Here is a 14,502-nt window from a genome sequence, read left to right as displayed (position 1 = left end):
TTAATTGCCATGATAACCGGGTACGGTTAACCTCGCTATTGTGTGGGTTTGTTTGGGTCAATGACAACACGGCAGAAGACAAGATTTTTCAGTCTCTCCTATCGGTCGTATTTTAGTTTTTATAAGAGCGCTGAGGGAAACTTGATTGAAGAAAATGATCTTACAGTGAACGCAGGGTGAGTTAACTTTTAGCTTTGGTTTGTCTCTCTGACTTGCTAACAGCGTGTAAACTGAAGCTCTCAGTGTTCGCTGCTCTTGTAAAAACGCTACACGTTGTTCTGTTGCTGTGTGCGTCGTGTGTTGGCAGAGTCTATTCATCCACTGCACATGATAACATGTTACGCAGTTTAGTCAACCAACCAACGTATCTAGAAACGCTACAGACGCCTCTGTATCTAAGTCAGTTTTTGGGCTCATTGCAGTTACTATCACGGTCTTCTAAAGATTTATTTTCATGTAATTGTCCACGGGGTCATTGTATTACCTATATAATATAAAATCTCGATAATGCACACTTACATGATTTTCATTTGTTTACAAAAGTTATCTGCTGTTATTTTATGTTTTAGGCAAACAAAATGGCAATTTTATTTGTAGTTTTCAATATGAAACTTGTTGAAATGGTTTCAGTGTGTGTATCAGTACATTTTAATCTTTTTTGACACATTTTTACAACACCGTGATAATACTGATAACCATGATAATTTTGGTCACTATAATCGTGATGAAATTTTCATACCGTTTCATCCCTAGAATGGAATCACACGTTTTGGTCAGTTTAATCCAGCAGGTGGCGGTGATGCCAACCTCTATACAACGCCAAAGAAGACTCAGGCCCCGATCAGACAGAAAGTACTTTGCAGGTCTGAAAACGCAAGGCGCAAAGCAATGCCCTTTTTTTGGTTGAATTTGAAAAGAGCAAAGCGCTGCGTTTTTTTATGTTGCTAGGCAACCACCGAATCAGCTGTCCTGTCAGTCTAATCAAAGATTATAGCGCCGGCGATCTGTAATCTTTGGTTTGCTACTAAGTAGACACCATCATCTCCCGGGACCTCAAGTGGGAGCTCAACATCACCTCCCTCACCAAGAAGGCCCAGCAGAGGATCGTAAATGCACAATTAGCCACTGTGCGTGTTGGAAAGCAGCCTGTATGACCCTTTACAAGCTGCAGAAATATTTTCACTTTCCATTAACAGCTTATTAAATTGCACTTTTAGTCTCTGCAGAACAATGCAAGCTATTTACTGAATAAAAATATAAGTCAGATGATCACTGGATTGATTCTGATTAGGGCTGTCCATAGACTAATTTTGTTTATTTAAAAAAATGTTGTCTAATCAATAAATCTATATTTTATTCACTCATCCTGATGAAGCACGTTAAAATAATGACAATAAAATATTCAAATTAAATCAAATTTCCACGTCACTGATGTGTTGTGATATTAACAATGACATTAATTAGGCTACTTTACGTAAAACTTTAAATGTTTCTGACATGGATTCATTTCAATATTAAGTAATGCAGTATGATAATAAAATGTATTTCTGCATCAGTGAACACCTGAAAGGACTCACAGACTGTCTGTAATGTTAGATTCAGCTCCTACGCGGCCGTTAAATAAACAGAAAATATGAAACGGCCGAATGTTAGATGACACGCTGTGTAACGTTACGTTACCATGACAGCAGCGGGGCAGAAATTGCACATGAAGGTAATAAACATTTTAATGGACTACGTGTCCTTGTGCTGATAATGTGCAAGTTATTGGTTTCAAAGAGAAAAATAACTTGAATATATTGATTGGTGTTTACAGTAGCCAACAGCGCTGAATGTGCATTACGCCTCCCCACCCAGTCATGCAGACAGGTTCAGCTCTCAATAAGCGAACACTACGGCCGGACCGGGAACCAACAAAGCCTCCGAGACCGGCAGAGGCCAGTTTAACGACAGGGAATACAGGACCGAGGTGTTTTCCTTGCCAGGTTTGGCTCTTGGCACCCCGAGGCTGAGTCAACTGGAACAGTTAGCTTCCCGGGTAACCGAGCTAACTAACGTTACCCACGGATACAGATGGATACCGTTAGTAACGGCTCTGGTTGTGTTTCCCAATCCGGTGACGTTCTCTGACATTACCCAAAACTTGGGGGAAACGGCGCTGCTGTCGTCCGCTTGCACTCTAGATGCTTAAAGTTCAAATGTTGGATTGTTGTTTCTTATTTCATGGGCTATTTGGGATTTTGGAGTAATGCATATATAGTAGTTTTTAAAAAGAGTAGTATTACATTTTAAAAGTTCAAAAGTTTCTTAAGTTAATGAGTAATCCTGTTACATAACTGTGATTTCAATACTGACCAAAATAATTAGCAGCCCTACACGAACATTCAATTTAATTCATTAAACATTTGTTATGTGAAACTGCACCTCTGCCTTCTTTCTGTACAGGCTAATGCTTCATTCAATACACGTTTATATTTTTTACTTGAAAACTTATGAAAAGAGCGCATTATGACTTTTTTAGGACTCATAACCCAAAGTTTCAGACTTGGGACTTGAATTGTCTTCACTTGACTCGGACTTGCTCGTCACGATCGGTCTGGACTTGGGACTTGAGTGCTAAGACTTGAGACTTGTAAAACAATGACTTTGTCCCAACTCTTTCCAGCCCTGTTTTGTGAGTACGCACCGTTTATAAATGAGACCTCTGGTCCTATTTGGCGTAAATGTTAAAAATACATAAAATGTGTCCTTTTTATTACTGTCACAAATTAAATGAAGTTTATAAACACAAATCTGAAACTGTGTTTATCTAAAATGTCTAACAGCTTTCACAACACTAAGAGGAGCAGAACACGGAGGACCGGTCGCTCAGCAACGTAACCGGAAGTTAACTTTAGCTTTGTCCAGTCTGAGCTAACTAGCTAGCATGCTAACACCCAGGCAGCAGGCTACATGCTACAAGAGACCTGCTCCTCCTCCTCCTCCTCCTCTCCGGGTCCGACCGTCACATTAAGTGTGGGTTCTGTAGAGATACGGGGTTCTGATGGCTCCACTGTTGAATCCTGCTACATTACATCTTGTTTACAGTCAATATGAAGCTACGTGTCGGAACCAGGCCGAGCTAACGCCACGTTAGCTTCTTGTTAGCTGCTAGCTGTGTTCATGAACACTGACCTGAACATCGGTGCTATCAGAGCTCGAGCCTGCTGTTTGTCCTCCGGGGACGTTGTTGCTCCGGGGCTCCGGGTCCTGGTTGTCCTCCTCCATCCCGCTCTTGGTCCTGGTCTCTGAGATCCAGCAGGTCTCCTCTGTGACTGTCGGAGCTCTTCAGATTCAGGAGCGCTGCAGGACCTCGTGGAGCTTCGTGTTCTCGCGATCTCACTGACTCTGGATCAGCTTTGAGAATCATGAATATTCTATGAGGAGGAAAACTGTAAATGGGTCAATAAGGATTTTCAACAGGGCAATTTTAAAATACAAAAAATTAAAACATTTAATGGCGTTGTTCAAACATTAGGAATGCTGTGTACACATAAATGAATGTAATTTGTTTTCAAATTAAATTATTTTAGTGTTTTTTTCAGCTACATAAACTGTTTCTGGCCTTACAAAATGTCAAATGCCATCATTTATTTTAAAATTAATTTATTCCCATAACATGTTTAACAGTTTTTACAAGTTCTCAGTAATATAAAGGTTTTAGATACAATGTAGTTGCTTTTCTTTTGGGGTTTTGTAAATAATGATCTTATATTCTTGCTCTATAATGTCACAATCCCCTTCTTAAATGTAGTTAATTGATTAATTATCCCTGTAAATTGCATAAAACTGATAAAAAAAATTTTTTTAAATACCATTCACTGAAATATACTGTATCAGTAATTAATATTTCAGTCACAGGAATGAGATATTTATTTTTTATTTAATACAGTTATTGGTCACACCACATGATGTGAATACTGCATATCATTAAAAATATAGATTTAAAGAGATCAATACACAAAAACTTCTAAACAAAAAACATAAATAAACCAGATATCATTATTAAAATTTTAAAGAATTTTCATAAACACAAACATTTCCTAAAATTTTTTTTGATGAAAATCTCAAACAAATTGACATTATATTTAATCTAATTACATTAACTGCAGAAATGTGGTGTCAACTGCAAGTATGTTTTTTTTCATTTATTGGGTGTGTCAGTGGCCTTACCCAATCAGCAGCCACATTTAAAGACAGTGACGTCCAGTGGCTGGCGTACGCAACAGGATGTTCAAGGCACCACCATTTGCAATGAAATAAATGCTTTGCTACATTTTGTTGGGATTAAGTTGGCTTAAAACTAAAAATAACTCTAAATTTATTTGATTTCACAGGGGAATCAAACGCGGTTCTCCTGCGTGAAAGACACAGCCAACACGGCCAATAGAGGTCGTTAAAAACGTAAACACGGGTCGTAAAGCAGCATAATAAATCAAGTGAGGACGGGCTCCTACGCCAACATGTTCACAAAAAATGCATTTCCTCCTAAGAAATGGAACACACACAAGCAACATGTTGCTTCATTCAGTTTTCATTTTAAATTTTCTTTAAGACGCAATATTTTTTGCTTCTTTTGGCGACTACACTCTTGCTGTAGGGTCAAAATTAACATGCTGTCCATGGAGAGCAGTTTTTCTTTACTTGGGAGTGGCATCTGGTAAAACAGTTATAATGAATTAAATATTACTAATATTGCAGAGTTATCAAAGTGAAATTACAAGTTCTAAAAATTGTTTTGTGCATTTTTCTCATGATATTGTACAAAGACTAAAAATAATCTGTTTCCAGTCTATACTAAAATAAAAGTAGTTTATATGTAAAAGTCATAAATTGAATATAAAAGGACAAAAACTAAATTGCCAATCATGGAAACCACTTTTCAACAGTCGCATGATATTTGGTCGCACCGCATGATATTTTCTAATTTAGTCAACATTCACAGGCAGAGAATAGGCCACCTAAACAAAACAAGCAGGCTTCCTACAAATGGACTCCATGAAATTTATAATCAAAAAAATATTGTTAGAAATAACTTTATATTAATTGTTTTTCTGATGGCATACCACATGATATGAAAAAGTGGCAATTTTACATTTTTCCAGCTTTGAGAGAGAGTTGTTTCAATGGGTCCTTGGCAGATTAGTATATTATTTAACTTCCTGTCTTCTAATGGATTTCAACATAAAAGTCCCAAAGTGGTCGTTTGTGGATGGTCGCACCACATGATATTTCATAAAATGGACATCATCGGACAAAGTTTGCCTGTGTATTATTATGGAAATTTAAATACAGATGGTTTGCGATTTTGAAGAGGACTAAGAAACACTTTGGAAATCATGCCAAATAGGCCAAAACATTGAATAGATTTAAAGTAATTTTAAAGAACATGGCATGACATTTTGACACTTCAATTATTAGAAAAATTACAAAAAGCTAATGTTTTTTGTTAAGTTAAAGGTGAGTACATATATGGTATACTTTTATGCTTTCAACCCTTTTTTTTGTGAAAATAATCCAGTTGGACACAAAATGTAGGCGTCACGTCATTGAACCAAATACAACCTCCAACGTATAGATTTATTGAGTAGACATTTCTCCACTCAGCATCATGAAAATTAATCTAAAGCTGTGAGACTGTTGGATTCACGAGGCAGAAAACCTTTGGTTACAGCGCCCCCATGTGGCAGAGTGGGGCCATATTTTCTCCATGTGTGATGACTGAGGAGAGAGTTAAGTCTGATTTCTTCTTTTTTTTTTTCAGTGGAGCTCATTTACATGAAATTATAGCTCATGTTTGAGTAGAATCAGCAGAAACTATAAACTTACTGGGCTGCTGATCTTCCATTATAGGAGGACTGGTTGTTTCTATTAAAGGTAACAGGACACAAACCCTCTGCACACAGTTTGCTCCTCCAGTGAGTTTAAAGTGAAAACTATCATCTGTTGAACAAACTGAAGCTCCTCTGCTGCCTCCTGCTGGCTGCTTCCTGTCAATCTGTTCGTCCCTCAGGACAAACTGGAGAGCTCCTTACAAAACATTCACATTAACACAACAGCTGCATTTACTACACTGCTGTACTCAAGTACAACACACAACAGCTTCACCGGGTATCACCTGAGCTGTTACAAACAGGGCTCAAAATGTCCGCGACAGAGCCCTTGCGCACTTAACGATTTGACAGTGGGACATCCCTAAACCCTCACGGACTCACCGGAACACACCTGAAAGTCTATTTGCGTGGACATTGAGATTGGCCCAAAGCCTCCTTCATTTCAGGCAGAAGATAAGTTTAGTTAGATGGTTTTCTTTTCTTCATTGCTCTTCTGCACGAAACCGTGTCTATTTCCGCTCAGCCCTGCGGGACACCCCATTATAGATGAGCTGATTAAATTATACTTTGAACCGGACATTTCTTATGGTGACAAAGTACTACTGCTCAATAGGCATTGTTATGTAATTAATCAAATGGGACCAGGCACAACAGCAGGTGCTGTGTCTGGTTTGGTCATACAGGCGGCTGGTAAAAAAAAACAAACCCCTCCAAATGGCAAGTGTGTGGCTTCTCTGCTTGTTTTTGTCAACTAACTAGCTGGTCCTGAGAGATCAACACACTGCAAAGTAAAAGGACACATTATAAAGACATATAATTATAACTAACACATCTCAGACTCAACATCAGCAGAGACAGAACATTATAAGCTTTGTACGGGACGATCTTATGGCGGGCCTGGTGGTTGTTCTGTTTAGGATGGCTTTTGTTGTAATTACATTTTATTTTTTACAGAAAGTTTAGAAAATATTGTGGAGGTAAGATTGCGCAAAGAATTAATTATTTTATGAAGGAACAGCAACACACCAACATTTGTATGGAAGAAAATCACGTATCAGGTAATTCTGGGGAGTAAAAATCTTATTTTTAAAAATGTGTTCAAATCTCCAGCTCTATCACTTACAATTTTATCTGTTTCAGCCCAACAGCCATTTTGGAGTTTAAAAGTAAAACACATGAATAAGACGTTATACAAATAACAAAAAAACATTGCTAGCTTCATGAAGATATTATTTATTGCAGGGCTGTTTACTGGAGTGCAACAGTTTTAGCTCGGTGTACTTTATTAACAGAAACTAGTATTTGCTGTACATGGATAGTCACATGGTGGCAGCGTTGCCTCAAAACTTCACAAATACAAGAACAGTTTGATTTTACAAATGTCCTATATGTTGTCTTTACATCTGGGTTTTTCCACACATGTACTACTTATGAACTGCAATATCTGCATTTTCTACAGGTTTCTCTCGGTAGTTCTGCATTTAAACCGTGATGGTGGCTGAGAGGTTGCTATGAGGGTGTGTTATATTACATAAACAGGTTTTTCCTTTCCCCAGCATCAGCCCTCATGGAGTCCACTGCACCTGCCCCACTTTAAAGATCGGCCAAAAGATCATCATGGATGGATGAGGCAGTCGACCTTTATCGGTTAACGATTTAACCAGCACAGATGTCTTGGTTCACGGTTTATAGATCTTTAGAAATTAAGGCAAAGCCAGATCAGTCCTACAATTAATATTAATATCAGCCAAATGAGGCCATAAAAATGTGTTAATACCCTATTCTTCAGGACACAACACATAAGGACTTCACAATGCGCCTGCCTTAGGCCCGGCAGACAACCTGCCTGTAAGCTGTATGGTATGCTTGGGGATAGAGACACAATTTCTACAGCTTAAGCTGATATTATCCTTGTAGTCAGTCTAATATACAGTAAGTAGTGGTGGTGGACAATGGTCTGTTTCTTGTAATAGCCTACATAAACAGAAATAACTCATATTCAGTTTTAACGTCTCCAGTTTATTATTTATCTTCATAGAACAGTTCACATTCTGCGGTTCTTTGCTTCGACTAGAATTGGCTTTGCTTTCAGTCTGAACAAACAGATTCAAAACCCCGTTCAGAAAATATCAACAGATCAAATTACGTAACTAGTCTATATACAGTTAACACATTTAAAATCTGGAGAAGAATATGTAAAGTAACTAAAGGAACAAGAAATTACCTGTTTGAGAGAAACATCATGTGACCCAGATTAAGACATGGGAAGGTGAGGGCCACACACAATTTTACATGACGTATAATGAAGTAGGATTGAATGAGAAGCTATTTGAAAGAAAAGGTCCACATGAGAACTCTTTGGGTGGTAAAGACTCACCAAAGCCACAGCCCCAAAAACACAACAGGACAAATCTAACAAATACTGAACATGTGTACTACACTATACTTAATAAAAACAAGACATGTATCAATGATATGTATTGACACAATAAAGTATAAACAAAATAAAATAAAAACAGTGGATACAGTTTAAAATAAAGATTAAATGAAATATGTTAACTACAACAAAATAACAAGCAAATATGTATGAAGCTCACAGAAACAATATTTCATCCAGCATGGAGCTTCATTCTTGACTTTGGGGAACACATCTGTAATAAATGAGTCTAAACTCAAGCCTCACATACTACATCTTTGTTGGGGCTTTTGACCACATCCCATGGCCTTCTTCAGTAAACTGAACTTCCTAGATGTCATCACATGGCTCTAGTCCAGCACAGTCACATGATAACAAGGGGTTGTATTCAGGTGGAGATGCTCTCTGGTGTCAGATGTGAATGTCAGGAACTGCCAGGCGACGGCTAACAGGAGCCATCTCTGGTCGACCTGCACGACATCTTGGAGCAGGTAAACGTTTCACCGAGAACGGGTCCGGCTGCGGACTGTAGCTTAGGGGGCGTGGCGTGAGAGAGCGGATGAGGGACGTGGAGTGAGCGCAGGTCTTGCTCAGTTCATCAGACTAGAATAATAGCTCAGTGCAGCAAAAGTTCAATCTATGATGTTAATAGACAAATAATAATTTATAATTATTAAAATAAAAATAAAAAGTGATTCATTTCTACTGTTTAATATTGTTAATCTAAATAATTATATAATCTTTAAAAATAAGCATTTTATGTTCCTTTTATATGAAAATATTATCATTTTACATGTAACGTTTGAGCATATCCTCAATAAACAGATGCACCAATCATGCTGGTTGTGTTATTGTCTTTGGTTTGCAATGGGACTGTTAACTATTCATACTGCTTGCCTTTAATATCCAGCTTTCACTGGTGTGGACACATGCATATCAAGAGTGGAGTTTAACTTTAAAAATGTTTATGTAGTATTAATGTAAGTTAATATCTTTTCATGTCAATAGTACTATTGACAATAATTAATATTGCGCTACTTAGCACACTACAATTTTCTTCTACTGAAGCCATCTTGTTGTTGATTACACTTCCCTGCGTATTTGTATAATATTGTGTTGTAAATAAAGTTTTTCTGTAAATCACGGCTTCTGTCAACACAGAATTACAATGTCCACACATGCATGGTACAAATTGAGTGATAATAATTATGCACATGTGCAGAACAGACCATACAAAAAGTGCTGCGGCAACAGCCAACCATTACAGACTGTACAGGGAGGTGGCGTGAGCGAGAGGCGTGGCGTTATTGGTTTCACCAGGTCTCCGATGTGACAAACTCCACTTATTACCTGTACCATTATCACTAAAGTGTGCAGAAGAATAACTAAACATTCGACATTCTCCAGATGAAAATAAGATAGGCTGTCGGGATACGGTAAAAACACTTATTTTAATAATACATTAATGGTAATTTTTAAAGGTTTGAAGTTTTGATCAAAACAAGCAATTTGATGACATCACTGTTGAGTATGTTTATAACCGTTTATTTACAATGCAAATCAACATGAAAAAAAAGTAACATTGAGAAATCAGGCTGGTTGAATCGTGCTAGCAAGCAGGACAGTATGTAGTCGTGGCCACAATAACATAAATGCTGCTAAAAATATAAAGTTACTGTTGTCCATCCCCCAGTTTGTAGACAAGCTCAGAATATAACAGAGCTATCAGGTAGAGAGGCACTGATTTTTCCTGGACGATTCAGATTTTCTTACTTTCCAAGACCTATAACTGACAGCGTACACAAACATTTTTGTAACTTTCCTTTATTAGAAATTATCTTATTAGGATCCCCACCAGCATCGGCTTTTCTGATCGACGGTATGTTCAAAAAATTATATAAATGAAAATGAACAGCAGTACCACAGGGCTGTGTTTCCCACAGATGACTGTGGTGAGGGTGTACAGGTGCTGGTCATATAATTAGAATATGATCAAAAAGTTGATTTATTTCAGTAATTTCATTCAAAAAGTGAAACTTGTATGTCCAAAAGACGACCATTGACACCTTGCACTAGGAGGGCAAGACACAAAAGCTCATTGCTAAAGAGGCTGGCTGTTCTGTTCAGAGCTCTGTGTCCAAGCACATTAATAGAGACGCGAAGGGAAGGAAAAGATGTGGTAGAAAAGTGTACAAGCAATAGGGATAACCGCACCCTGGAGAGGATTGTGAAACAAAACCCATTCAATAATGTGGGGGAGATTCACAAAGAGTGGACTGCAGCTGGAGTCAGTGCTTCAAGAACCACCACGCACAGACGTATGCAAGACATGGGTTTCAGCTGTCGCATTCCTTGTGTCAAGCCACTCTTGAACAAGACACAGCGTCAGAAGCGTCTCGCCTGGGCTAAAGACAAAAAGGACTGGACTGCTGCTGAGTGGTCCAAAGTTATGTTCTCTGATGAAAGTAAATTTTGCATTTCCTTTGGAAATCAAGGTCCCAGAGTCTGGAGGAAGAGAGGAGAGGCAAAGAAGCCACGTTGCTTGAAGTCCAATGTAAAGTTTCCACAGTCAGTGATGGTTTGGGGTGCCATGTCATCTGCTGCTGTTGGTCCACTGTGTTTTCTGAGGTCCAAGGTCAACGCAGACGTCTACCAGGAAGTTTTAGAGCACTTCATGCCTCCTGCTGCTGACCAACTTTATGGAGATGCAGATTTCATTTTCCAACAGGACTTGGCCCCTGCACACAGTGCTAAAGCTACCAGTACCTGGTTTAAGGACCATGGTATCCCTGTTCTTAATTGGCCAGCAAACTCACCTGACGTTAACCCTATAGAAAATCTATGGGGTATTGTGAAGAGGAAGATGCGATACGCCAGACCCAACAATGCAGAAGAGCTGAAGGCCACTATCAGAGCAACCTGGGCTCTCATAACACCTGAGCAGTGCCACAGACCGACTGACTCCATGCCACGCCGCATGGCTGCAGTAATTCAGGCAAAAGGAGCCCCAAATAAGTATTGAGTGCTGTGCTCGTACTTTTCATGTTCATACTTTTCAGTTGGCCAACATTTCTAAAAATTCTTATTTTGTATTGGTCTTAATATTCTAATTTTCAGAGATACAGAATTTGGGATTTTCATTAGTTGTCAGTTTTAATCATCACAATTAAATGAAATAAAACTTGAAATATATCTGTCTGTGTGTCATGAATTAATATAATATCCAAGTTTCACTTTTTCAATGAAATTACTGAAATAAATCAACTTTTTGATGATATTCTAATTATATGACCAGCACCTGTATTTGTAATTTAAATGAAAATATTTGAAAGAATACGTTACCCTATTTTTATTAGCCAGGTATTATCACATCATTTTATCTACACCTACTTTTCCACCTTACTTCAGTGTTTACTTACCTAAACCTGCTCAGTTTACTTTATTTCAGTTTGTAAAGACAACTCGCATTTTGAATTTCTTCAGCCGCAATTCCGTTTCCACAGTAGCAGGTGAGCAACATGTGGAGGAGGCTTTTTGTTAGTTACCAATCAAGACCCACATGTGCAACTCTTCTAACGTCATACAAGATGGCGTCTCTTTCTGTGGGTTTCTCTGCAGGTGGAAATTGTTGTGTCCCAAAGTTTTGAAGAACGTTTACTCCTACGACATGTTTTAGCATGCGTTCGGCTCTGAAATGTTCAAAGTGAAGCAGCATGAATCCGTTGGTGAACTATAAGGGAACCATTCCGGGCATAGGTTTTTCCACAGTGTTCACACCAGTACGGTTTTTGTCCAGTGTGAACATAACGGTGAAAATTTAGATGGCTTGATGAAGTGAAAGCTTTCCCACATTGGTCACAGCTGTACGGTTTCTCTCCACTGTGAACACGTTGGTGGATTTTTAGGTCACCTGACGTAGTGAAAGCTTTCCCACATAAGTCACAGCTGTAGGGTTTCACTCCAGTGTGAACACGTTGGTGGGTTTTTAAGGCACCTGACGTAGTGAAAGCTTTCCCACACTGGTCACAGCTGTACGGTTTCTCTCCAGTGTGAACACGAAGGTGGATCTTTAGATAGCTTGATGTAGCGAAATCTTTCCCACATTGGTCACAGCTGTACTGTTTCTCTCCATCGTGAACATGTTGGAGGTGTCTTTTAAGGCCACCAGATCTAGCGAAAGCTTTCCCACACTGGCCACAGCTGTACGGTTTCTCTCCAGTGTGAACACTTCTGTGGTTTTCTAAATGAAATGATTGAGCAAAAGCTTTCCCACATTGTTCACAGCTGTACGGTTTCTCTCCAGTGTGAATACGTAGGTGGATTTTTAGGTCACCTGATGTAGTGAAAGCTTTCCCACACTGTTCACAGCTGTATGGTTTCTCTCCAGTGTGAACACGCGCGTGGACTGTAAGTTCACCTGATCTAGTGAAAGTTTTCCCACACTGGTCACAGCTGTATGGTTTCTCTCCAGTGTGAACTCTCTGATGAATCTTTAAAGATCCAGATGTTGAAAAGTACTTGTCACAGTGCTGACAGTGGTGACGTTTGAGTCCCTCTTTTCCTCTCTGTTTCTATATCAAAAGACAGACATACAGAGAGAAAGACAGTAAGTGAGTCTATCCTGGCCTAAAAACCTCCAGTAGAGGTGTTATGTTAAACACAATACATTCCCCAGGTGCTCCAAGCTCCCAGTCCGGGCTATGTCAGCCATGACCACTAGGCTAACTGAGCTAATTATATAACAGCAGCTAGTTAGCCGCTGTTACTTTAGCAACAAGTAACACTTTCTGTTCATCAGTAAATCACAGAGAGTTGAGGCAGAGCAGACGGGGGACACATGGAACTTTAATGTTAATTTTATGATGCCCAACAGTTAGCATTGGCCTTTGTAGGAAGCAGAGGACGCAGACAGCGAGGTAGCTGACATATCAGCCGTCAACTGCGTGTGTAGCCACTAAAACAAAAACTGATAGTATCGTGCTACAGTACAATTTCTCTGAACAGGCAGATCTTTTTTTGTTTTTATGGTCATATAACTATTAATACATTTATGTGATATCACTGTAGTATACAAATTCTGATAGCCTAAGTTGTCCTGAAAAGTATATAACTTCATTATGCACTACAGGATTCAAGTTATACAAGCATTATTACACAAGAACAGGCGAAAAAATTAAGGTTGGCGGTCCAGTCTTGTGTCTGACACACTGTCAGGTCTTCTTATGGCTGTATACATAGTTTTTGACAGTTACACTTGTATGTGTGTCTTAGCGAATGTAGTGGTGCATATGGGACGTTGCTCTGGGACGCATCACTTGGGGACGTTCGCTTGGTGAGGGGTGTATGAGGCTCGGAGGGAAGAATTACAGAAAACTCGCTACAAAAAACTAGACCCCACCAAGTATTCCCATAGCTCTCAGTAGTTACGACTTCATGAGCTTCTTTAATGATAAAATTCAAACTATTAGAAACAAAATTCACCAAGACCTGCCCTCAACTGGCACCGACTTATCTCCAAACTCCGGAACCTTTAAAACGGCTGTAAAACCAGATATGTTTATACTGCTTTGCTTCCCTCAATCTTTACCAACTAACTTCAATAATTTCTTCATCTAAACCATCAACCTGCCTCTTAGACCCCATCCCGACTAGGCTGCTTAAAGAACTTTTACCCTTAGTCAGCACTTCTATACTAGATATGATCAATCTATTTTATCAACAGGCTATATACCACAGTACTTTAAAGTAGCTGTAATTAAACCTCTTTCAACCTATTATCAGGCTGCTCGAAAAAGTCCATTAAGACTCTTCAGCTGATTCAGAATGCTGCAGCACGTGTTCTGACAGGAACCAGGAAAAGAGATCATATTTCTCCTGTCTTAGCTTCTCTGCAGTGGCTTCCAGTAAAATCCAGAATAGAATTTAAAATCATTCTTCTTACCTACAAAGCTCTTAATGGTCAGGCACCATCTTATCTTAAAGAGCTCATAGTACCTTACTACCCCACCAGAGCACTGCGCTCCCAGAATGCAGGGTTACTTGTGGTTCCCAGAGTCTCTAAAAGTAGACTAGGAGCCAGAGCGTTCAGCTATCAAGCTCCTCTCCTGTGGAACCAGGTTCCAGTTTGGGTTCAGGAGGCAGACACCATCTCCACATTTAAGAGTAGGCTTAAGACTTTCCTCTTTGATAAAGCTTATAGTTAGGGCTGGCTCA

General features: G+C 39.1%; 2 protein-coding genes across 4 annotated transcripts in view; both read right to left on the bottom strand.

The window, feature by feature from the left end:
- Positions 1-3,307, bottom strand: part of LOC119912033 (zinc finger protein 345-like) — a 38,904-nt gene extending 35,597 nt beyond the window's left edge. Inside the window, exon 1 of the mRNA XM_038731007.1 lies at positions 3,175-3,307. The gene's annotated coding sequence lies outside the window, so the exon portion shown is untranslated. The remainder of the gene's footprint in view (positions 1-3,174) is intronic.
- Positions 1-14,502, bottom strand: part of LOC119912674 (zinc finger protein 239-like) — a 60,012-nt gene that overhangs the window by 3,625 nt on the left and 41,885 nt on the right. Inside the window, exon 2 of one of the 3 annotated variants that reach the window (XM_038731964.1) lies at positions 12,000-12,860. In XM_038731964.1, the coding sequence (XP_038587892.1) occupies positions 12,000-12,860 (861 nt within the window). Of the gene's footprint in view, positions 1-3,174; positions 3,303-11,854; positions 12,861-14,502 lie in introns of those variants that run through there. The other 2 variants (XM_038731963.1, XM_038731962.1) reach the window with 2 other exon arrangements.

Source organism: Micropterus salmoides, unplaced genomic scaffold (genome assembly GCF_014851395.1).
Source record: "Micropterus salmoides isolate LMB-PRFRI ecotype aquatic unplaced genomic scaffold, ASM1485139v1 Ms_hic_scaffold_2, whole genome shotgun sequence".
Classification (NCBI taxonomy): Eukaryota; Metazoa; Chordata; class Actinopteri; order Centrarchiformes; family Centrarchidae; genus Micropterus; species Micropterus salmoides.
The sequence above is the reverse complement of the archived record's forward strand: the minus strand, read 5'-3'. Positions and strand labels throughout refer to the sequence as shown.